The sequence below is a fragment of the Molothrus ater genome, chromosome Z, assembly GCF_012460135.2.
Source record: "Molothrus ater isolate BHLD 08-10-18 breed brown headed cowbird chromosome Z, BPBGC_Mater_1.1, whole genome shotgun sequence".
NCBI classification, from domain to species: domain Eukaryota; kingdom Metazoa; phylum Chordata; class Aves; order Passeriformes; family Icteridae; genus Molothrus; species Molothrus ater.
Window position 1 is genome coordinate 36772238 of NC_050511.2, and position 26114 is coordinate 36798351.

The following is a 26114-nucleotide window of genomic DNA, read 5'->3' on the forward strand; positions in this document are numbered from 1 at the left end:
CAAGATGCTTAAAGATTTTTTAATTCATTTATTACCTGTGCACAAGAGAAGTAACTACCAATAGAAACTCAAAAGATATACAGTATTTTTTTACTTGGTGGTTAAAAGTAATTAGAGTATCACATGACCATGAATAGAAGTAATTTCTCCAATTATAAATCAGAATACATGTAAAAATCTCAGTGGAACAAGCCAAATAGCCATAGAAGCAATTCCAGCGCACAAGGCTGTGGCTCTTTAATTTGGACAATGACAAAAGTAATTTACAGTTAAATCTGTGAATATTGAAATAATGTTATAATGCAAGTTTCTGTACAGTTAAATGTAAAGAGACAACCAGAACAGTAATTCTAGCATATTTTAACTGAAGTTGCTTAAGCATTTTTTCTCAGATAGTTACCAAAGATCCTGGGCAGTTCTACACCAAATTCAAGTCCTATGATATTTTTTTTTTGTTGGTTTTTTTTTTGAGTTTTTTGTGGGTTTTTCTTTTTTGGTTTTTTTTTTTTTTTTTTTTTTTTTTTTTGCTTGTTTGTTTTTTTGTGGTTTTTTTGTGGTTTTTTTCTTGTTGCTTTGGGGGTTTTTTTGTTTTTTTTCATTGCTTACAATTTCACTCTATTGTATTGTGTACATCTCTAGAAATGAGCTGTCTCTCTTGTATATATTGTGTTTATACCTTAGACAAATTAAAGTAAAAGATGGTAGATTACTCAAGTGGTATAAATCTTCCAGCATTTTGCTAGTCAAGAGAATAAAACATGCTAAAATCACAATAAGCAGTATTGGTACCCACAGCTTCAATAATTTGTTTCCTTTTTAATGTGTAATCTACATAAATTACTATTGAAGGATACTGTTTAAGTAGTAAATAAATTGGCCATTTGTAGGTCAGACAAAACTTGTTCATCCAACTGTGAAAGCTGATACTGTTTCCAAAAAATCACAAATAATGCTGAACAAAAGAACTGACACACTCAAAAGTGAAAATGCATTGATTCCCAAAGTCTGAAGAAAACTACTGCACTCCACCTTCAAATGCATCAGATTGGTTTTAGTTATAACAAGACAATCCCAAGAGTCAGAATGAAATAAAGCAATCTGAAAGATTAAAGAGGTGTTATCAAAAATAAATTACATTTTTCAAGTTAAAAGAAACACTGCTATGAAGGCTGAGAACCAAGCAGCCTTTCAATAGCTGCATTGATGTCTCCTCCTGTTGCTATTAGTGCTTGTAAATTTGCTTCACGGTTCAGAAAGCCCATTGCGCTCAGCTGTTCCAGTTGTTGCTGAAATCGAACTTCTGGATTTTGTAACTGCTAAGAACAAAATTTCAAGCTATAAAAGCATCATACATATTTAGCAAAATACACAATTTAAACACAGCTGGGTTCTGCACTACTCTGTATTTTCTAATTTTTGACTACACCTTTTTCAAATTCCAAAAAATATATTCAGATAAATTCAATTAGCAACTAAAGAAATTTTTTTTTAACAAGTCAGCAACATCAAATTATCTACACTTACATACCATTCCTGAACTCCAGGAAAAACTGACTAATAGTGGAGGAGTCACATTAAATTGGGTGCATGTATGTCCATGAACTGTTTCTTAAAGATATGCATATAGCTGGTTTTTTAAAACAAAACAGAGCTCAACCTAGCAATGTGGAACAGCAAAGATTATGTTGTTGTCAGCAATCTTGAACATCACAGGCTTTATTTTTCTTCAACGTAAAGATCATCACTTTTGTAACGCTCTCAAGTATCTGTTGACTAAAATTACCAAAATCCTGATGGTTAGAAAGCTTGAGTCTAAGGCAAACTCTTAGCTGTGCTTTATAGGAAGATCCTGATTACACAACATCATGGCAAAATCCTGCATTGTCTTAATGATATGACCTTCAGAGGCATGTTTTTCATCAGGACAGAGGATGTATTTTTTCAGTATTTACTTGCACAGCTGCAATAGCACTTTTAAGCCTCTTCTACTGACCTTTGACCAGAAGCATCCAGTGGGCTCTCCCCTCAACTACCTGTCTTCTTTCCAGTGTTTTACAATTAAGAATAAAAGCAAAAATATCTAAATATAATGATGTACATTACCTGAGCATTTGCACCAGCAAGTGCCTGCAACATCTGGTGGACAAACTGTTGGTGACCAGGTTCAGCAGTTCCTGAAGCTGGACTTGTATTTTCAGTGGAAACAGAACTAGGTACAGTGGATGGTGTAGGAGTTCCACTGCTTCCCCCTCCACCCAAACCAGGATTAAACCTGTATAAATTACAGGAAAAGAAATACACCACTTGAATAATAAACACTAGTTTGTCTCTTCTCAGTAATTAGTAGGTACAAATTCTGTGAAACAGAGGATAACAATTTGAGTAAAGTACTGAGAAAAAGCCTAGAGTTATCACTGTTTAGAATTGCACAGCAGACAAATATGACAGGTTCTAAAAATAATATGGTTAAACTAAAAAAGGCAAGAGGATGAATCTTTAATAAAGACTGTATAAATCTCTAAATCTAAGAAGAGTAACCAAAACAAGGGAAGACTTCCTGTCCAAATTTGTAAGATCAATTCTTACCCTGGTATAAGCCCCGGTGCTTCTGTTGCTAATGTCTGCAAGCCCTGCTGAATCTGTAGCAGAGCCTGCATTGCTCTGGGGTTTGACATAGCTGATAACGTGTCAGGATTCTGCATCTAAGAGAAGGAGAGAAACTCTTCAGTAAATGCAGATGTTTCAAGATAATTTTTATCACTAGATGTCTCATAGAATCTGACATAATTTCAGAACTTGGCTTTTGATTTTGTAGTTGAATATTACAGGAAATCCTTCAGTTATTTTTCTTCTGTGAGAAAACTTCCATAGAAGGTGATGAATGAACTCTCTAGATGTAGAAAAAGCCTCTTGAACAAGAATTATACAAGGAGAAGTATTTTTCATTACAGATTTCAATCTTTCAAAGGCTACAAGACTGTGTTAGTACATTATTTTAGAATTAGTCTCCTATATCATACTACTGGTAAGCAACAATGCTGAATATGATGAAACTTGACCAGAAAATACCTAAGAAAAAGTAGTAAGTTCCTTTTTCCTAGCTGACTTCAGATCAGAGCTATTTGGTTGTGACTATTTGTACATCTTATCTGTATTGCTCTTACAGCCTGAAATGTGAACAAATATACTGGAAAATATACCAACAAGCAAATGTATAATATTCAAGGGTTCTCTGTTTACTGTGACTTCAATTACAAATAGGCTTTCACATAATCAAATAATTTAGAAGGCAAATCCTTTTCATTTCTGAAATTAAACATCCAAAAACCTAATTATTTTAGACACAAAACTAGTGGCTTATGCTCACCTTTGCAGAGAGATGCAACAGGTACACGAAAAGCAATGTTTCAGTTACAAATAATATGGTTTTGGTAATCAGACCAAAGAGCAGATAGGCTTACTAATCTGGGCAGCTTTCCCCTGGCAACTAGACCAGGTTACTTTTGCTGAAAAACCACATTTGATTAATGTGGAAATCACAGATTAAGGTGAAACTTCCCCTACTGCAGAGCAGAACTGCAGCACAGGACATGAAGAACTCTGATCTGAGTGCCTAAATAGACTTCAGAAGAGCAATTAATATTCTCCATTAATTTCTTGGACTTTTATCTTCATGATAGCTAAAAGTCAACAAATCAATGAATAGTATATGGAAAAGATTACTCAGATTTAAAGAGATAAACATTTTGGGGTCTCCAAATAAAGCTGCTGCAACTACTTTATGAAAATATTTAAATCTTGACTTACAGTCTGATATTTGAAGCTGTCTTACATAAATGCTGGCCCAACTACTCTTAGAGCACTTAGGTGACCTGGATCTCATCTCTATTAATGTTATTAATTCCAGTAGCAGCCATTCTCCCTAATTCTGCTGGGCAATTGCCCTTAATTGCAAAAGATGTCTTCCATTATGCAGATTCCATGGTTTCTGTCCCCCAATCCCATAATATAAACATAGGTAGATAAGCAAGAAAACATAAGTTGAAATATTACCAACATTCTGAGAATATCCAGCTATTTCTCCACACCTCACCTTCTAATGCTGTTAATCATCTAACTTCAGACAGTGAATACAACAGAGAACTATTTGTGCAGATAAATTCCAAGGTGCTAATAACAGAAGGAGATACACAAAGGAAACAGATATGATTCCTACTGTGCATTCATTAATTACCAATTATTCACAGATTTCAAAACATAAATGTACTGGCTCCTCCGCTACTACTGAGTCATTACAAAGCAGTGGCAATACAAAATACCACAGCCATTCATGTGGTTCAAACAATGTAAACTATCTTCTGAACACTGAACATGCTACTGTAATTCATGTACGTGCTCATTATTTTACTCATAAAACCTCCCGTGTGCAGCCAGATCTTGGCAATGCATATTTACACTGATTTGCAAGGACTGCCTAATAACAGAACTCATGCAGTGGATTAGCTTTTTAATTCCTACAAAAATCTTGCTTGCTTCTATTTAGGAAACAAGTACTACTACACACTGTGGCAACTAATACTAAACAGATACCTGGGCTGCAAACACAATGTTGGTATGGGCGGAAGACAATGGTGGAGCAATCTTTCCAGGAAAGACTTCAGAACTCACTTCTTTAATTAGCTAATGACTTGGGTCTTTCAAGACATGCTCAAGGACCTCTTTTCCAAATATTTAATGCAGGTTTGAAGAGGCATGAGCAAAGCATACTGAAACTTTAACTAGTATTGTGAAAAATACTATTCTTTTTAATTTCTGAAACAAATTTTGTCACAAACAGGTGTTTTCTGGCTGGTGTGCAGTAAGAGCATTTATTCCCTCTAAGCAAAGAAGCAAGAACAAATCTTAGTGGTTATGCTAGTCACAGACAACAAGTTTAACTTTTGAAAGAGATGGAGACATTAGCAAGAATATTATTAAGGGACAATCTAACTTAGTATCTAAAGCTAATGAGAATATATTACAGAATCTAGCTATTAGCCAAATCAAAGACAGGCGCCAGTTTACCAAATATATTGCTCATTGACTTGAAGACCTTTATTAAGAGCTAGTATCTCATCTTACTTGCTGAAGAAAAGTTGGAAGTTGTTGTCTCATTTGTTCCTGAAGTTGAGGATTTCCAACAAATAAAGGATTATTCAACATCATCTATAGGACAAAAATATTTAACTTCAAAGATCAAGCAGTAAAAACCACTGGAGGTTTTAAAACAACTACGGATAATACGGAGAAAAAAGTAATAGTCTATGAAAATTACCTCACAGAATAATAATCATCTACTCCTTTGGCCAAAACTTTCTGGGGGTGTATGTTGTGGGTTTTTTTTTTTTTTTGTTTTTGTGGGGTTTTTTTGTTTTTTGTTTACTTTTGCTTCATTGGTTCTTTTTTTCTTTTAAGTGAATGGATTTCCAGATACAAATAAGGCAGTCTTGCAAAGTATTACAAGAAAATACTTTTCTGTTCAGCCTCCACTACAAATCTAAGTAATAGCTTTGCTGTAAATATCACCTGAAGTCAAGGATATTTCCAATGAGTATTTAACTCAGAAGAGGCAATATTTTTTCAATGTCAGTTCAGAATCTGAGCTTCAATATTACCACTTTAAATAAAAATTCAAAGCACTTCTACAACACCATTCATAAAACAGCATCTCTACTTTTACAGTGAGGCACAGGTCAAAAATAAGAAGTTAAAAACAGAGTAATATCTAGATACGGCACCAAGTCCCCTCCCTTCACTTCCCCCAGACTAGAGGGGGTATTTATTTACCATTAGCTCTACCTTAATTCATAATGAAAGCACTTTTTTTGTCTGTTTCTAATGCTGGATCACAAGTTAAGGGCTGTGCAAAACATACACAACCCCATAATGATTTCTGAAGCATATCAGGCATGATATCCAACTACAAATTGAAGAAACTCAAGGCAACAAATTGTTGAAAGCAAGCAGCTAATAATTTCAGTAATTACTTAGGAATTAACACTTAAAATTGGCCCATTTGCCACAGGCAATTTTTGAGCTTTTGGATTTTGTCTTTTTTTACTTTAATACACAGAATATATTACTATACTAAATGCAATTTACCTGTACTGCAAGATCGGGATTCTGGCTTAACGATTGCATCATGCTTCTCATGTAGGGTGCAGACAACATATTCTGCATAAGTTGTGGGTTTTCTGTTATCTGCTGTAATAAGCTCTGCATTCCTGGTGTATTGAACATACCAGCTTAAAGAAAAGGTAAAGGGTGCGTTGGTAAGCATTCAGATTATCATCAGAGAAAGTAGACTATCTAAACCCAGAATATAACCACTTGGTTTTCATGAGTTTAAGACCCTGAAACTTACCTCAGCGCTGTTCCAGTTACACAGACACATCTACCGTAGAAGTTAAGACAGATGTACCCAACACACACTCCCATCAACTATTCACATTATTACCTGTTTTCTCATTTGCCTTAGAACAGAAAAAATACGACAATTCATCCACAGAATCACTATCTTTGTTATTTTAAGTATTATTATCACTTAGATTATTTTTCCTATTTTTTTATTTTTTCTTCAGAGGACTTTAATAATAGTAAAATGTTCTACAAAAGCAAATAGCAATAAAAACTGAATCAAAAACTCTCTGCCTAATGAAAGAATAATTTCAGTAAGTTTGCAAGTATGTACAAATATATACAGTCGCAGTAACAAACACACCTCCAAGCCCAGGTCCCAAATTTGGTCCAGTTGAGCTCTGTCCCGTCGTGCCTGAAGTGCTACTTTCGTCATTACTGCTGCCACTGCTCTCACCAGTAGTGCCAGTATTTGTTGTCGAAGTCTGTGAGCTGGACTGAGGAGCCCACGGATTTGGCAGAGGATCTCTATTTTCTGTACGAGATGGCTGATTGTCCCCTCCTGCTGATGCATTGCTTACTAAAGAAGCAAATGGGTTACCTCCAAACTACAAAGGAAAGCAAACACTTATCATCTACAAATTTATAAATCATACATAAAAATAAACGTTTATGGCTTCTAATCAATTATACTTACCAGTCTACAGTAATTAAATGTAAATATTATGAAAATACACTAACACTGAGAGACACTAGGACTCCCTCAAAAAATTAAATCACATTTCAAAAATTGTTGCTACTGCATTGTATTTTGATCAGAGTAAAACTGTGTCTTGCATACTGATTTCTGACTTTAAAATCTTTTATTCTTCTCACCTTCAGTTAAAAGTTACTAAACACACCCTTAAAAGGATTTTACTGGACCTCCAAATCTTAAGGCAGTGAATTAAAGGAATTAAAAATTAAGTAACAAATGAATCTATTAACTTTAAAATAGCTTCTCAATCACACAAAGTAATAGCTGTATTTCTTCAGGCTCAGAAGAACACGATTTTTAAAGGTCTTTCAAGAGTAAAAGGCTACACTACAACTTCAAGTTTCAAAAATTGTTTTGTCAAACAAACATCTGGAAATTTTAATTACTTAAATTATTTTATTAAATATTAAGTATTTCCTTTCTGTGTCATTTGTAATCTTTTCTCACCTGTTCCTGTGCTGCATTCAGTATTGGCTCCTGGATGTCTGTGTACATACGCCGCAAGGCATTGTATCCCCCTGGTATACTTTCAAGGTTGCTCAAAGCTCGATCCTGGTTTCGCATCATTTCCTGCATCATTGCAGGGTTTCTAGCAAGTTCTAGTGTCTAGAGAAGTGGAACGTTTAATCTGTATTAATAAGAAATCCATTCTAAAGTGAAAACGTCAGCATTTGGTAATATCTCAGTTATCCCTGTCTAACCCAGTTTAAAAGTATGATTAGAACTGAATCAACCTGTCAGCACAGTGTGAATCAACACAATTCAGTATTTAGCTAGCATTCTACCCTAATTCTAACTATTTCTAACATCACTACAGCAGGCAACCTATAATATGAAATTTAAAATAAATACATAGAATTTCAAAAGCATCTATTAATCTCTTTGGGTTTTGCCACACAACATATCTTATCTATCTTCTAATTTAAAAAGCATTTAGAAGTACCCACAGTGAGACACAATGAAAATATGCAGAATTTTTGAGAATTACAACTTATGGTAAAATTCCTGGCTAGACAACAGGTTTCAAGGGCAGACAGCCACATCCAGTTCTAGCCTCAGAAGACATGTATTCAGTGACTTTCAAAAACTATGCTGCAGATTTTCTGAAATATCAGTCTATTTTGGACATTAACAACAAGAAATGTAGACACTGGTTGTCTATGGCAACCTTTTATGGATTTCGAGTAAGACTAAATACTTAAAGAATGTTCACAAACTCCATAAGTATGTCCAATTCTGGCTCTGTTGTTTACGTAACAGCAGAATCACAAGTCATGAACCAACAGATCTTTCTACATACCTGTCTCATTATATCTGGATTATTCAGCATGTGACTGATTTCTGGATTTCTCTGTATCAGTTGCTGCATTTGAGGGTTAGCCATAATTAACTGCCTCATCAGGTCAGGATTTGAAAGCATGCTCTGAACAAATGGATTCTCCATTATCTGAACCATCATTTCCGGGTTGGACATAAGTTGTCGTTGCATCTGACTTTGCAGCTCCGAGAAGTTTGAAGTATTTAAGCCCAGGCTACTCAGGCCTGCCAAACCTCCAAGGCCACCTTCAAGAGGATGAAAAAATGTGACTGACTATACTTCCAATCACATCCAGATTTTTTCTAAATACAAAGTACTTGAACATATCTCATACTTCAAAATAACAAAAATGAATGGAAAGTCTCATCTTTTTCAAGGCTGTTCAGTAGTTATTCACTCACGGTATGCGTCCTTAAAAAATAAGACGCATAACTAAAAATCCAACAAACTTTATTTCTAAATAAAATTTGTTATAATTCTAACAACTTTTCTTCTCATTTTCCAAAGCCAAGATACAAGAAATGTTTGAGTCTGGGGGCTTTAGGTCCATGTCCCTCCAGCAACATTTAACAACTGCATTTGTAATAATAATTTATCTGTCTCCTCTTGGTTTTAAACTGTAACTAAGAGTGAACTCCCAATATGAATAATATTTCCAATTCTACTTAAATGTAAAATCTGTGTTCCTCCTGGTAATAACGCACCAAGAGCAAATTACATTTTGAATTTTTGTGCTTTGCTGAATCCAGATAAAAAGTTTCAGAAGGTACTAAACAGACCAAAGAATGATTAAAACCTAAGAAATCATCTGCTTACTATAATTGGCTTTTCCAATTCTACTTCTTCCCCACTCCCAAAAGCAAAAAAAAAAGACAAAAAAGAATGAAACAAAACCCCACCACAACTATGGAAATAGATTATAATTTTTAAGTCAACAGACTGCAGCCTCTTCATTCATAGAAGTGAAGACTTGTAATACTATCAGACTTGAAACCTGAGAAATAGTTAATTGTAAGATTAGCAGCAATTTTGTTGCTTTTATTGCAGATCTTGGCTTCATGTCACAGGTCCAAACTTCTATGATTCATCTGTATTCAGATAACAGGAATTCAGATGCACTTTTAAGTAGAACAAAGACATTGGAAGGCATTTCATTACCCTTAGTGCCAAAATATAACATCAGTAGCACCTTACCACTGAAGGTGAAACAGTACAAATCTTGTAGTGAAGTTTGTGGTGAAACACTGGAACAGTTTATCCAGGGAGGTGATGGATGCCCCAACTCTGGAAACATTCAAGGTCAGGTTGGATGGGGCTCTGAGCAACTTAATCTGTTTAAAGATGTCCCAGCTAATTGCACAGAGGTTGGAATAGATGACCTTAACAGGTATCCCTTCCAACCCAAACTATTTCATGATTCTCTATAAAACTAATGAAACAACTCTCCTCTGGTAACTTACTGATCAGAAACCTTCTACAGCCAATTCAATATATAACTGTAATTAATTTTTTGGCTGATGTGTTTGTTTGGGTTTTGTTTTTCAAGTTTTGTCTACATTGGGATAAAGCTTTGGGCACAATTAGTGGAATTCAAGAGAAGATACCCACCATTCCACCTAACAAATATTCTTACCCAAGCCAAAGGGATTACTATTTGTTGACGCTGGTGTTGAGGTGCTACTGCTTGATGTTGATGTGGTAGCAGAACTCCCAGACGTGTTTGCCTGTTGAGTTGGGTGGTCTTGTGATCTAAAAAAGCAATTTTAAAACTTTATAGAGTGTAACAAGTTATTTTAAGTAGTGCCATTTGTAGCTAAAGCATTATACTTCAGAATCTTAAATTACATTTTGATTCTTGGTCATAACCCGGGGATAACCCCAGTTATCCCCACATGGCTTCCTGTAATAAATCCTTCTCAGACACCTGTTATTTCATGAGTTTTTCAGAACAGTAGTTTTAAATAGTGAAAAAACAGATAGGTATCACTGCAGCCATTACCACCTTCTCATCCTACCCCATGACGCTTGCCAATTAATTGTTTTCTCTGTCGTTACCTTGCTTTAAGGATCCATGTCTTATTTCACTATACTCACATACTACTGATAACATGCCCACACCTTCAAGAAATAAAGCCTGACAAATTTAATGCGGAATTTATTTCATGCCACATCTCTAATAGGATCCTTTATTGAATGTGAAATTCAGTTAATGTCACATTTTATTAGAAGACAAATCTCAAAACTCTCAAACCTTTAAGACGTCAAAAAAAAAGCTGATAATGAAATCACATGACACTAAAGCCAGCATAATTTAGCACAGGCACTAAAGCCTGCCCAGGCTGTGTATTCATCACACTCTTCTGCTGCAGGCAGAAAGATAAATGCTGCCATGCAGTAAAAGAGATCAAGGAATTGAGCTTGAATAAAGTTAACCTGACCTCTCTGTTCTAAAGAAAAGATACTGCTTTGAAATCCAAATCAATTCTCCACTGTAGTTCAACAATCAATAAATGCCTATATTTGCAGTACTACAGAATAAAATACTTTTTAAAACTATGAATTCAGACATCACAAAAAGATTTGAGAATTTGGCAGTACACTAGTCTCCATACTTCAGTTCACCTTGGAGGACCTTTCTCCTATAACATAACTCTGCAATTGCTCCACTCAAGCAAACATCAGAAAAAAAACCCCAACCATACAAAAAAAAAAACCCAGAAAGATGCTTTAAAAGCATAGATTCTCCTGAGGTTTCTAATAGTTCTTTAACTTAATTATCAGCAACTGCAAACTTTGAACACAAGATGACTATAACTGGCCAAGCAGCTGTAACTTGAATGGGAAAGATGGTAGACTGTATACTGATTGTGATTCTCCTGCTAGAGATATTGAGTTTTCTTTCATCTAGAAAACATACACATCTTTCCTCCATAAGCAAAAGAAAAACAACAAGCATCAAATCCTATTTGTATTTTCAACTGAGAAACTATTTTGAGAAACAACTATGCTGCTTCATGTAATAGACATGAAAGGTTGTCAAAAGTGTGACAGAAAAGTAGGTGACACTGAAAGCTGAAGTACAATAGTGCTCCAGTGCAAATTAGGGCATATTCTTGAAGATAATGGTTCATGTGAGTTTCAAGCCTTTGAGCTTCAGTCTTTCAGCAATATTCCTGTCAAGGGCACATCGCCTTTTACACCCATTTTGCCATTATGTTTCCTCCCAGCACTTGCGAACAAATGACACCTGTTGACCTAGAACTCTATTCAGAAATTCTGTTTATCTTCACTGCCCATTGCTAATCACTCACTGCTACTCTGACACTGTAGAAGATAGGTTACAAGAGTGCACTGAAAGTCTGTAGCAGTCTAGAAAATGTAGCACAGTAGAAAAAGTAATCTTTTTTTTAACAAGCATGTGGCTGGGATATATGAAGATTACCATTTTGAAATTACAAATCTAATAACATAGTTTACAAGGGAAAAGATCAGTTTCAGATCCAGTTTTGGAAAATAACTTTTACTTTTTCAGATACACAGCAGCAACAGTAACAGCAAGAGTCAACAGAAAAGTAAATGGCAGAGTGTACCAAAGTAGCTGGGAACAAATCAATCTCGATACTCACGGCCAAAAATCAGCATGTTCCAGGCCACACCGGCAGGGTCTAAATCTTGTCTTTCAAGACAAGCATAAAATATAGATATTTTAGCAAGAATACAACTGAGATATTTCAGGACAATGCTGATTTACATTCTCTCCAGCAGGTTTTACCATGTTTTTAGTTTATTCAAGTAAAGCTAGTAGGTGAAAACTTCAATGCATCATTTGAACACAGCACATGTACATGCAAAGGATCTGTAGTTCTTAGCTCATACTTCATTTTCCCAATGATTAAAACATTCTGCAGATAGTAGAAATACAGCCTTCCAAAATGATTCAAACAAAAGCCAGCATGAGTGAAGACATGGAGTGCAATGCTGATAAGACAGATGCAGGAACACTGAAAATTCCCCAAAAGCCACAGGTTTGACATTTGCATTCCTGAGGGTTCCTCTGCTCAGAGACAAAGTGCAAGAAAGTCCAAGAGGCTGGCAGGGGTATTTCAGTATGTATAGCTACAGTAGGTCCAAACTATAAACCCTCTGAAGACTGTGCAAGTCAAAAGCATCCTTCTAGTAGTACTCATGGTGCCTCTCTGTCACACTTAAGACTGGAGGCAAAAAAGCAACAAAAAAAAAATAGCAACAGCAGAACACTCACTCAGATGCAAAAGGAACAGAACTGCAGTACTGCCTAATTCCGTATTCAGAACTGGCATGGCTTGTATCAGTCTAAATTTCAGGTGGAGGAGGCAAAGGGCAGGAAAGGGAGACCTCTGAGAGCACAAACATGTATTTTGACTCCAGGACAGGGAACATAATCCTTCCAGGGCATGAATATAGAACTGAAGGTATCAATTTCAAAAAGTACCTACATTTAATGGTAATGATACTAATTTCAACAAGAATTTGTATTTAATGCTAATGTTAGTAGCCAGCCTTGTGTCTTGGTAAGGCCTTGAAAGGGAAAGCCTACTTCTGTTCTCTCCTACACTTCATGCTCTTTCCTTCAACATAAAGACATTTTCACATCAGAGGGGATCCTCACCATAAACAGAAAAGACCTAAGTAGAACAGAAGCAAAAGCACTTTCACTCTAGAAGAATGAACATGTTATTGACTAATATCAAACTGCTTTTGAGGGATCTATTGCTCTGCTTTTTGGAAAGATTTTTGGGCACTTCACACAGCTGGAACAAAAAAAAAAAGCTATATAACAAAAACCAACCAACCAAAAAAAACCCAAAAAAACAACCTAAAGAAAAAGTAAAACGAATGTATTTAAAAACATAAATCAAAATAAAATATGAGATAAATTTTAAAAAACAGTGTAATTTCATAACCTCACTGTTGTCCTGCAGCGGCTGAAACTAAGGAGCTGACTAAGGTGATTTAGTCCTATCTAGTTTTGCCCAACAGAAATGCAGAGCACTTTAACTTCTCTAGAGGTAAACAGAAGACCACTTGTTATTAAGATTACCTGTTCTGTGTTTTGATAACCAGGTGAACAGTGAGTCCATCATGAATTCCATGCTGAGTCAAAGTATCTTGATCTTTTAAAATTTTTCCAGCAAATATCAACACAAGCTGATCAGTGTGGGACTTGAAACGCTTAGAGATTTCTTCCTTGAACTAAACAAAAAAATTAGTATTATACATTTATATAATTAAATAGTGAACTTCAATTTTTAAAAATAATTTAAGAACAAGCTGGTTTTTACATTTGCTATATTACCTCACTTGTCTGCATATTCTCTATTTCACAAACTAGAACTACTTTTGGTTCCTGAATTTCTTTCTGTCCATAGGAAGATGGGAAAATATTTCTTTGTCATTCAGAAAAGGAAATCTGAAGAATTTCTAGATCATTAGTTCCATAAGTCGTGACAATGAGAAGCTAATTTCTCTTGAAGACTACTGTGACTTCAATCAAGCATGCATCCATGATGTAAATACATACTAGTATATACAGTACTTAAACACACCCATACGTATATACATGGTAAAGTATGCCTATAATTACATACTAGCAAGTACACATATACAAATGTGCATACCATTGAAGCCATCCATTGCTGAAGAATTGATGACACAATGCCATAAAGAGGATAAATCTGTCTAGACTTTTGCTTGAACTGAGTATACTCTCTCCTTAGATGTATTTTTGCTGCCTTCTTTCCATGTGTCAAAACTAGCATTCCTTTCCACACAGACAAAAGTTATACTTTAGGTGGCTCTGCTTTCTCATTTAACGCATGACACAGCTACAGAAAATGAAGTTACAGCCCAGGTCACAGTGAATAAACACATTTTTCATTCATCATTGAGAAATCATTACCATACAAGACCTTTTACAAAAGAGACTACTTACTAAGCGTTAACTGTCAAAAACACCTTAAATAATAGATTAGCTTCATACACTTTATTTTTTCTTTTTTCCTGAGGCAGAGGAAGAAAATCCTCTACACACTTGGAAGACAGAGTCCTAAAAACATTGTTGAAAAGGAATGTAAAGATCATCTAGTTCCAACTCCTCTGCCAAGGGCAGGGACGCCTTTCCCTAGACCAGGTTACTCAAAGTCCAGTCTGGCTTGGAACGCTTCCTGCAATGGGGCATTCCCACCTTCTCTGGGCAACCTGTACCAGTGTCTTCACAGTAGTATTTCTTCTTAATATTAAAGAGGGTAAAGTGATTACGCTCATATTATCACTCCGTGCCCTCATAAAAAGCCCCTTACCATCTTTCATGTAAGTCCCTTTTGGCCACTGAAAGGCAGTTCTAACGTCTCCCTGGAGCTTCTCTTCTCCATGATGAACAAAAGTGTCTCAACCTGTGTTGACAGGACATGGACTCCAGCCCTCTGATCATCTTGGTGGCCTCCTCCCAGCTCACTCCAATAGTTCCATGTCTTCCTCTGCCAGGGTCCTCAGAGCTGGATGCAGCACTCCAGGTGGAGTCTCAGCAGAACAGAGCAGAGGGGCAGAATCCTCCTCGCTTACCCTGCTGGCCATGCTGCTTTGGATGCACCCTGGGATACAAGCAACTTTCTGGGCTGTGAGAACACATTGCTGGGTCATGTCCAGCCTCTTATCCACCAGCACCCCCAGGTCCTTCTCCTCAGGGCTGCTCCCAATCCATCCTGCCTGTATTTGTATTTGGGATTGCCCCAAACCAAGTGTAGGACCTTGCAATCGGCCTTGTTGAACTTTATGAGGTTTACATGAACCCACCTCTGAAGCCTGGCAAGGATTGGTTTCCCTTTCCTCCAGCACCTCATTCATCCCACACTGATTGGCACACATTGTTGGGGTGCACTCAATCCCAATGTCTGTGTTACTGACAAAGATGTTAAACAGTGCTTGCCTCTGTACCAATCCCTAAGGACACCCCTCATCACTGGTCTCCACTTGGACAATGAGGCATTCACCACAACCCTTTAAATTCATTATTCACTGAGTAGTCCATTTGTCAAAAACATGGGTCTCCAGTTTAGAGCCAAGTAACGTGGCACAGTGCCAAACACTCTACATATGTGCAGGTAGATGATAGCACTCACTTTTCCTTCATCTGTCACCACTGCAACACCATCAAAGGCAACCATCACATTTGTCCTTAGTGAAACTGTGTGGACTGTCACCAATCTTCTCCTTACCTTCCATGTTCCTTAGCATAATTTCCAGGAGGTTCCATTCCACGATCCTGCCAGGCACTGAGGTAAGACTGACCAGCCTGTAGTTCCCTGAGTCTTCCCAATTTCCCTTCCCAAAAATATATGGATATTCTGTTTCACCTTTTCCAGTCTGTGGGAATTTCCACGGAGAACTGCTACAACTTTTCAAATATGATGGCTAGCGGCTTAGCTACTTTCTTGCCCAGTTCCCTCAGGGCCCATGCATGTATCTCATCAGATCACAAGGGTCTTGAACCTGATCTTCTACAGGGGATGGTTCTTCATTCTCCCAGCCCCTGCTCTCACCAACTTGGATAGTGGGGCTGAAGGATTTGCCAGTGAAAGGAACAGGATGGGCATCAGACAGTGGGTGCTGAGCCACTGTACTGTGCATCATTTGTTTCTCTTGGGTTTTACTCCTCTCTCCCTCTTGTTCATTACTATGATGATTGTTATTTTTACTACTGTTGTTATTTTAAATATTAAACTGTTCTTATATCAATCCCTGAGTTTTACTCCTTTTTTTTCTGATTCTCTTCCCCATTTCACTAGGCAGGAAGAAAGTGAAGAAGCAGTTGCATGATAATTGCTGGCTGGGTTTAAACCATGACAGATTATGATGATGGAAATTCAGGCAGTTCTAAAAAAATAATTTTTTGGTATTGTTTAGGTCTTCAGTTTGCACAACATAACTAAGTAACAGTATCTGTAAATTACAGTTAAAATACTTCATCCACTGGGGAAACCAAAAGCCGAAGGAGTTCAGCTTCACTGGCTGGAAATGATGAACATTTCTATCCAATTCTCCTAATGCAGTGACTCATCCTTTTAATTATCATGTAACAATTCAACCAACAATGTCAGCTCATTTGATTTATTGTTCTAAATGCAAGTTTTACTTCATTGCAATAATACTACAAAGGTATTCAGTCATATCTGGGCATAGAAAAGAACTCAAAGTTATGAAAATAATGTTTCAACATACTTGAAACTTAGTGTATTCATGGAAACTAGTTCACTGTACTCCTCTAGTAACTGAATACAGTAAAAATAATGTAAAATCATGTCAATTTTTTACATGATTATTACAAAAATACGTGGAGAGAAACAAGTGGGAATCAGACTAAAACACTGGACTAATGTCTAGACAGAGGCCTGGTTTTCCTAGCGAGAAAAGTAAAAAGCATTCTTAACCTGAGTGAGCTTATTCAAGGTAACATTCTCCTCAAAGCATGGCAACTTGAAGATTTTAAATTAATTAGAACAAATTCAACGCTTCTGTTGTTGAAGGACCTTGCCCAAATTGCCATTTGACCTCAAGTTAACTTGTTTACAAAAATTTTTTTTTTGCTTTGAAATACAAAAGCAGTATAGTTTTTCATGTTGAGAACACTCACTGGCTTTTTAGCAGCACACCAGCACTTCTTGTGCATACTTTCAATTCCATGCCAAATACCCTTATCTTCATAGAACTTTAAAATAATCACCATTAACAAAAGTTGCCTTTTTTTCTTCACTGTTAAGACACACAGAAAAAAAACCCAACTCTCTTAAGCAATCTAGGACTTTCCATACACCTGCTCAACTTGATTGCCTCTCAAGTTTTTTCAAGGTACAGATGGACACCATAAAATGCTAATGTCTAGTGTTGAACAAAATGCATACTGGTACCTGACAAAGTAAACACTTTGTCACCAAACAAAGCAAATATCTGAATGCACATGAAGTAGAACAGCTGACTAAACCAGATATTGTTTTGCACTGTCACTTTGCAGAGCAGATCCATAATTTAAACATTAACCTATTAACATCTGACAACCTGGCCTTGCAAGAACCTGGTAAAGTGTTATTCCAGGTAAAGTGAAAGTATTAACATTCAAACTCTCCTTTGACATATTACAACCATATAATGTTTCAAAAGCTTCTGTTGACTCATTTTATGATATCAAAACCACTAACTGTAATGATCTTATTATCCACTCACAAAACAAAGTGTTGTGATAAAGTAATAAAAGGAAGAAAACAAATAAATTAAAAAATACTTTCCCAAATTCTCTCAACCTCAGCTTAGTAAGTCATATGTAAAAATTAAATTACAGTAACAACCTGGAAGACGTCTTGGGCAATTAACATCCAATGAACATCTGTTTTTTTAACAGAAAACAGGTCCCTAAAAACTTCAACTACTTTGAAAATATTAAGCTACAATTTTATCTAGATGACTGTAAAAAAAAAGTAAGGTTGCTGACTCCCCCCACAGGAAACTCCTTTTAGAACACAATAGAGGAGGCCATGGAAGCAAATGTTTGTGCATAGAAGGCTGAACTGCAGTTTTCTTTCTCAGCAGTCTCTCAAATAGTTCTACTACAAAGAAAGATTTTGAAACAGCATTACTTTGTTTGGCACTGCTGTTTCAAAATATGCCCATAATATTTAAACTTTCAACTGTCTTTCCTAACAACAGTTAGTTACATGCACAGTTAAGCATATTGACTCAACTCCAGTCTGTTTTACACCCACACTGAGCAGTCTCAGAAGTAAACTTTTATGAGCTACAGCTTTCTTTTATACAACAGAATTAATGGTTACAGGTCGTCTTGACCCAAGAAGTAAGGAACCACACACACTCATGGCCACAGCTGATAGCTGTGGTTTCCTTTTGGGATGAATCATGACCTGGACGTCTTATGACTGACTTAAAGTGAGTCAGTAAAAACAGGGTTTCATTGCACAACTCTAGGACACTATACAGGAAGGAAGACAAGAATTTGTCATTTCAAGCAGGAATACAACAGATAAAGCATAGCTAGAAAGAACACACAAAATAACACTTCTATGTAAGAGTACTGTCCTTCATGTCTTAATGGAGTTACTATCTTATGGTAGCTTTGCCAATGACCCATGCTAGTTTCATAATAAAATTATTTCCTCAAATGTCTGCAATCAAATCAAACTCACAGAAAAACCACATTTCAAAACACAAAGTCAGATTCTTGATGAGCTTAAAAGGCTAGCAGCCCATAAAGGGCGAACTGCAGCAGCACATGGTAGTGTAAAGTTCTAGCCATTTCTATTCCCTTCAGGAATTCTTCAACGTGCCACTACCAATTCTCCAAGCCTTTGTTGGAGAAGCAATGCTTCTCCCCTAAAAGCACTTGGCAATCTACTCTCTCCCTGTTTGTTAGTACCTGATCACTGGCAAAGCAACACAAACTGAAAATAAGCACTGTCCTGGCTCAGGCCAAGAAAGGGTTTATGTGGAAACCCAGGGCACCGGGAATATTTCTGTCTGCTCTGGGGTGCCCTGACCCCCAGGGGAGCACTGACTTTGACCCTCATTCATGCAGGAAGTTTCCTAGACTTCAAGATTGACTAGAATCCACAAAAGTGTGAAATAGAGAGTAGCGTGCGTAGGTGTATCACTTGGTAAGAAATTTAGGTTTTGGGATTTTTAGTATGTTGTGGATGGAAGCCAGATGGAGGGCATAGGGTGTCATCCTGGGTTTCTTCTTCATGCTTCTTCCTTCTTCTTTGTGGGTTTGGGTGGCATTTTGTAATTGAGCAGAAACATCTGCATTGCGGGCTCTTTGGGATCAGTTATTGGGTTAAAAGGGAAAATAATCTAGGTGTCAGTTCTTAATTGGATAGTTTAGTCTTAAAAGACCTTGTAACAAGAGATTGCCAGCCATTTTGTGCCTTCTAATGAAAAGCTGCCCAACTCACAGTAGTGAGACTGTTTCACTGATAAGAAATAATAAACACTTGAGTCTGAACATGATCTACCATCTCAAGTGCCTTCAATCCAGACCCAGAGAAACCAACAACTGGTACCACCACAGGTTAATTTTTGCAGAAGCCAGGAGGGGGCATGGCTTGGACCCAGAGGTTATTTTATACCACCTCTTGTCATTGACAGCAGCTCAGGATATGGAATTTCTTCCAGGGAAAAGGGGTTCCTTCCGGTCAAGAAAACATGGTGGAGGGAGACGTCCAGTATTGTCAGTTATCAAGGGAGTTTTTTCGTATCAATCACTGATTTTCTTGCACCCTTTGTCATTAGTATTGTTGCTGTTAATATTTGTTTTCTTATCTCATTGCTGTTTCCAGGAAATTGTTCTTATCTCGACCTGTGATCTTGACTTTTTGTGCTTCCAACTCTCCTCTCCAGCATGTCTTAGGTTGACTGACAACTTAAGAAGAGTGAAAAGAGAAAAAAGCTTTGTAAGTTACAGGACACTAAGATTCAAGTTAACTCATTGAGGTTTTTGTGCTGCGTAAAAATAGAAAATGCTTCAACTCCTCTTTTCAGTGTTATTTTCATCTTGAAAACTCTCAGCTGTATTCTACAACTCAACTAATTTATACAACATTCAACATTATTTAACAAATAAAGCACTCAGGCTCAGAGGGGAGAGGGAAAGGAAAAGGTGGCAGAGAGAGAGAGAGGCAGCGTGGTTTGGGAAGTATCAGTGGGGTCACTGAGTTAGGGAGTAACGTTCCTAAAAAACAACTGTTTTTTAGAAAAAAACACTGTTTAGGAAGAGCCAAAATCAGTGTGTTACCAAGATTATTCTTGCACTTAATACAAAACAAAGCACCGTATCAACTACTAAGAAGATGAACTCTATTCCAGTCAAAACCAGAACACCATGTAACCATATCTTCCAAATTCTTAAGATTTTACCCTAACTTTACTCCCAGACAATGACCCTTTTAACAGAGACAAGGTTTATAGTCACTTATTGAAATATTGATTGGTTTTTAAAATCTTTACATGACACTTTTACCACAGCTAATTATTCATTAAGGTTTTCTATGCTGTTGGCAATTTTGAACTGTACACATGGCAATTTTTTAAAACTGTGTGACACCCCTGACTGAGGGTGAAGGATTTTAGCAAAACAAACTCACAGGACAAATGCATCTGACACAGATAACATTTCTTAAAAATAATTTAAAATATAAATGTCTTAGTATTATGCAGAGAGGTATCTACACAAAAGACACTTCAACTACTATTTAAATAGGTTTTCTTATTTTATTCTGTTTGCCAGTCATTTATCAGAAAACACCTGTTGAGCACTATGGCCACTGATACCTCTGAGTTACATCTAACTAAGCCAACAAAAGTCAACATACTTTTACTTTGGAAGGTCACTCCATAAAATAATCACCTACCATTGCTCTAAAAGAATTTTGATATCACAAAATGAGGGAAAAAAAAACAGGTTAAGAAATAAGTATAATGAGAATATATCACGAGACAGACTCCATAATAAATCACACAGATGTGTTACAATGCACTGAGACACCAGACGATGGAAAATCTAACACTAAATGCTTAGTGTATTCAAGTGCCTTGAGACACCTGAGAAAGAACAGAAACCTGAATCACAACCCTGAAAACAAAGAACAGACTGGATTCCATTATATAGTTTCAACCTATTTGGTTTGTAGCATTCAGTAATCCCTGGATTACAGAAAAACAGTGAAACAGAATTGGATCATGTTAAAAGAATTGTTCCTATAAAGTACAGTTTCTTAAAAGGGAAAACATTACATAAAATACTAAAAGCATATGCAAACCAGGAAAGATGCTCCACTACCAAACTATTCAAAGCTTTAACAATTTAACATTTACACCTGTGTGATCTTTATAAAGCAGAACACTACCAGTTTGGGATCGTGAGATCCAGGCACATAAATGAAATCCTGGATTTATGGATTTAAAGTTTCAACCATAAACAGTACTGTAATTTCAATCAAAAATTTAGAAGCTCTCCACTTGACAAAAATCAGTAGTCTCAACACAATGGATACATGTACACTTAAAATTAAGTAACTCAGGGATTTTTATCTGTAGTTTAGTCTAGTGCAGAAAGCACATTTGTGTTCACCTATTTAGAAAACACACTAGAAACTGTTAAATATGCTGTTACTGAAAACTGTATTCCACACTGAAGAGATACTGTATTTAAAGGTTGAAGCTAAACAAAAAGGGGGGGAAAAACCCTAATCCTGCAAAAGGATCTAATCTGTTTTCTGTGGAGCTAAACTCAATTTCACTAACTCTTCCTGATGGCATTGCTCTGAAATTTTCGTATAATCAAAGGACTGGCAATCATTCTCTGCAAGAACTTTATGCTTCTGAAATTATTAGCACAGATTACTGTATCCACTTGCTGGCCCACAAGTTAATAACACACAGTTAGACATGTTACTCTGTCTCAGAGTTGGAATGCTCACAGAATGGACAACTCAGTATCTTTCAGTGTGCTACACACGCATAGACAGTAATTCTGGACCAGTTATAATAAACTCACAAATACTGCAAATCTCAACACAGGGCACTAAAACAGCATCAAGAAGCATCAGCAAGCTTTAACTCTTCTAAAATTCCCTTATTCTAAATGATGAAGGTAAAAAAACTGGTTTTCCATGTAACTGGTGCCAACATCTCAATACTCAAACAACTCAAGTCATCCACTAAGACTTGAGTCGTTCCTAAAATGAGTACGCTTTTTCTCTGTATAGAGGCTTTACCAAACACATTAAGACAAATCTGCTAAGCAAGAAATTGCAAAGACTGTATTGCCACGAACTCAGAAAATAAACTGAAGGAAGAAAGCACAAGACAAGAGACAAACCGTCTTAGTGAGCTGGAGTATCAGCACTGTCAGGGTCAGCTAGTCAACATATTTATAGGTATTAATCTTTCACCCATCGTGCATTCATTAAGCCTCTGCTCTGAGAAAGATCAGTATCATACCCAGTCAAGAATGCAAATATTTGGTCCTTCTCCTAGTACTGAGCCAAACTGTGCTAAGCACAATCAAATAATTTTCAAAGAAAAGACAGATAGACAGCAATTTACATCAACTGATCTCCCAGAGTAGCTTTGTACTCAGTTTGTTTTCCATGCCAACCTGCATACTCACTGTTCTAGCTGCACAACACAGGATCACAGTAACAAATCTATTCTACTGAAGTATTCTAATACAGGAAAAAATTTTGACAGAAAAGTGCAGGACATGGCTTACATTAATGGGGCAACAGAAAATTTAATTTTTTTTACCCTTAAATTTGGCCCTGATGACACAAAATATTTTCCTAGAAAATCTAGGTTCATGTTCTAGCAGTATTCTGAAACGACCATAAAGAAATAAACAACTCAATTCTTTAAGTTCTAATGTTAGCTATAGAAATATACTGAGGGAGTTTCTCTTGCTGGGTTTTTTTTTTTGGTTTTTTTTTTTTCAGCTGACAAGTTACTGGCCCACCTATCTCAACTGTACAAAACCCTTGCTGATCACAGATGCATTTGAACAGATGTGTAACTTGCCTGGTATTTGAGATTAACCTATTTTCAAGACTGGTTCTAGAAACATTGCATCTACTGTTGATGCTTATTATTATCAACAGCTCACTTTTGCAGTTAAAGAGAAAAAGCTCATATTAGTCACACTACAGGGACAGTGCATTTTTAGTGCTGTTACACTGCCTGGGACTTCAATCCAATGGTCAACCCAGCAGGGCAATCTTACTTCACAAGAATCAAGTTATAACTGCAGATCTAATATTTTAACAACAGTTCCAAGAGAGACAACACTCACAGTTTAAGATATAGACAACAAAGACATCTCTGTAGACAACAAAGACATCTGAAGTAGTGTCCTCTGTTAATTCCCTAAACTTCCCTTTGCTTTCAGTAAAAATTCATGCTCTTGATAGGTTGTACAACCATTTCAGTTTATGACAACTGTTTATTTGAAAACGTGGCAGCTTCACCAGTATTCAAATATGAAAAAAACCTGTTAAAAAGTCAAATGTACTACAAAATTCACAGCCAGAGCAAATCTGTTTATTATTTCCAAAGGACTCAACTAATGGCTGACTGCTTTACAGGACAAACACAATCCTCAGGTTAGATTCAGTTTATGAATCTGTCTTTTGAAATATCCTAACAAAACAAAAGCCCCAAAACGGCAAAGACTTTTACAAAAACTGCATTGATGCTGCTCACAAATCTATGGAGAACAGAGAAATGAAAAGCACCCCTTTCAGACTGAGATTGCTGGGAAAGCAGTGGACAACATTAAAAAGCAAACACAGACATTTTACTTTTGGGAGAAATGCCTAGATTAAGCTTGCAGAGAGAGTAGCTCACAGCACACAACACTGCAGCTGCCAAAAGACTAGAGAAGACAAGAAAGCAGCTTCAATACATTGGCAGCTGGAGAAAACCACAATGAAACTCAGGTCTGGGACACTTCTAGCCCAAACACTGATGTACAAAAGGAAAAACAAAAACAACCAAACAAAAAAACCCCAAAAAACCAAACTGAATGTAGATTAAACTTAAGGACAAAAAAAACCTGAAAAAAATATTAGCATTTTCTCTATTCACAGCAGCTAGGTGAAACGAAAGTCTGACAGTCTAGTTGAAGTGCTAGCACTACATTTGAAGTTTCAGAGCCTTTACTTCATCTTTTGTATGTCTTCTATAAACCAGACAGTGTCCTTCAGCTCACACTTAAAGAATGATGCCAAGTTCTGTATCTAGACATTAGTGGTGCTTTCAGACCTGTAATCTTTTTTTTGATGAGGTCTGCAATACCAGTAACACACAAAAAATGTGGAATAGCACAAAACTGCCACATTTAGAGCCATTTCAAGGAGAAAACTGGGAAATCCTATGGAAAATGAAAGCAGTTCTGAATCTAGCGATGTCTACGTGCTTTATAAGCAGGACACTCTGCATTTTTACATTTTGATAGCACCTTTTCTATGATTTGTTGCTTTCTAATTTAAATAAATGAAATTTTAGCCAATACTTGTGCAGCAAACCGTCTACAAAACTAGAAGACTTGCAGGAAACAGTGCAGATGAATCAGCAGGTGTCACTAGCTCGAGACAGAGGCAGCTGTGGCACAGACTTTCACAGGGAGGCACAAAATCCCTAATACCTTGGTTATCTGACATAACCATGCCATCCATGCTAAGTACCATATCCGTAACTAGCACATCAAAGTACAGGAGACAGCAGATTTTACACGCACAGTTCAAGGCTACAACTTCCCAAAGTTGAAGGCTGACTCACCGTTTCTAAAGACAGTGTTAGATCAAAATAAACACTGGAAACAGAGAGATACAAGTGACTGCATATGTTTTCTACAGTCATGTTAGCCTGCCAGTGAGACAACTACCACCAAAACCAGTCAGCTCAACAGGACAACTCACAGCTAGAAAATGAGAGAAGAGAAGGCTTTGGGGTGACCTAATTGTGGCCTTCCAGTACCTGAAGGGAACTTACAGGAAAGATGAGGCAAGACTGTTTGCAAGAACGTGTGCTGACAGGACAAGGGGCAATAGCTTCAAAGTGAAAGAGAGTGGGTTTAGATTAGCAATTACGAAAAAATTCTTTGCTGTGGGGGCGGTGAGGCACTGGAACAGGCTGCCCAGAGAAGCTGTGGATGGCCCATCCCTGGAAGTTTTCCAAGCCAGGTTAAATGAGGCCTTGAGCAACCTGGTCTAGCTGAAGGTGTCCCTGCCTACGACAGGGGAGCTGGAAGATTTTTGATGTCTCCTTCCAACCCAAACGATTCTATGACTCAGTGACTTCACGAATGAGCTACATTCACCTTCCGAGCCGGCGCTCTGCAGCGCAACAGAGAAGTCGGTGAGGAGAGTACGAGGTGGCACATTTCTCCACTACCCCCGCTAGCCTCCGATGGCACCAGTCCTCTCCTGGGCCGGGATCGGTGCTGGTGCTCGCCCAACAGGGCCCAGTGCGACCCGGGCGAGCAAAAGCTGCTTTGTCACCGGGCAGGGCCCTCGCCCCGCGCTGCCGGAGGCGGGAGCCGCGGGCCGGCGCTCCCCTGCCGGGCGGCGCTCCGCTCGGCCCCGGCCCCAACGCGGCCCCCTCAGCCTGCTCGGCCGCCCCTCACCTGCCGGATGCTGCTGGTCTCGGAAACGGCGAACTCCTCCTTCTCCTTGGGAGTCTTCACCGTAACTTTGATGATCCGCGGCTCGGAGACACCGGCGGAGTCGCGGGTGGGGGAGCCAGGGGAGCCGGGGGAGCCAGAGGGGCCCCCCGCGGGCCCCTCCGCTCTGTCCGACATTGCCGTGTGAGGCCGGGCCGGGGCAGGGCAGGGCAAGGCAGGGCAGGGCAGGGCAGGGCAGGGCAAGGCAAGGCAAGGCAAGGCAAGGCAAGGCAAGGCAAGGCAAGGCAGGGCACGGCACGGCAGGGCAGGGCAGGGCAGGGCAGGGCAGGGCGTGGAGCAGGGCAGGGCAGGGCTGGGCTGGGCCGGGCCGGACCGGGCCGGGCAGGGCAGGGCAGGGGGCCTGGCTGCCGGCTCCCGGCAGCTCCCGG

General features: G+C 37.9%; 1 protein-coding gene across 4 annotated transcripts; it reads right to left on the reverse strand.

Annotated features, from left to right (window-relative positions):
- On the reverse strand, window positions 1–26114 carry UBQLN1 (ubiquilin 1). Of its 4 annotated transcripts, none has more exons than XM_036403211.2 (11): window positions 25690–26113; window positions 13552–13703; window positions 10105–10220; window positions 8454–8716; window positions 7601–7759; window positions 6761–7004; window positions 6142–6284; window positions 5122–5205; window positions 2587–2702; window positions 2104–2272; window positions 1–1313 (listed from the first exon to the last, which is right to left on the reverse strand). In XM_036403211.2, the coding sequence occupies exons 1-11, from the start codon at window positions 25861–25863 to the stop codon at window positions 1161–1163; spliced, it is 1773 nt and encodes a 590-aa protein (XP_036259104.1). In that variant the 5' UTR covers window positions 25864–26113; the 3' UTR covers window positions 1–1160. The 4 variants fall into 4 exon arrangements, with proteins under 4 accessions (XP_036259104.1, XP_036259103.1, XP_036259106.1 ...); XM_036403210.2 differs by having other exon boundaries at window positions 1–1316; XM_036403213.2 differs by lacking the exon at window positions 5122–5205 and having other exon boundaries at window positions 25690–26114.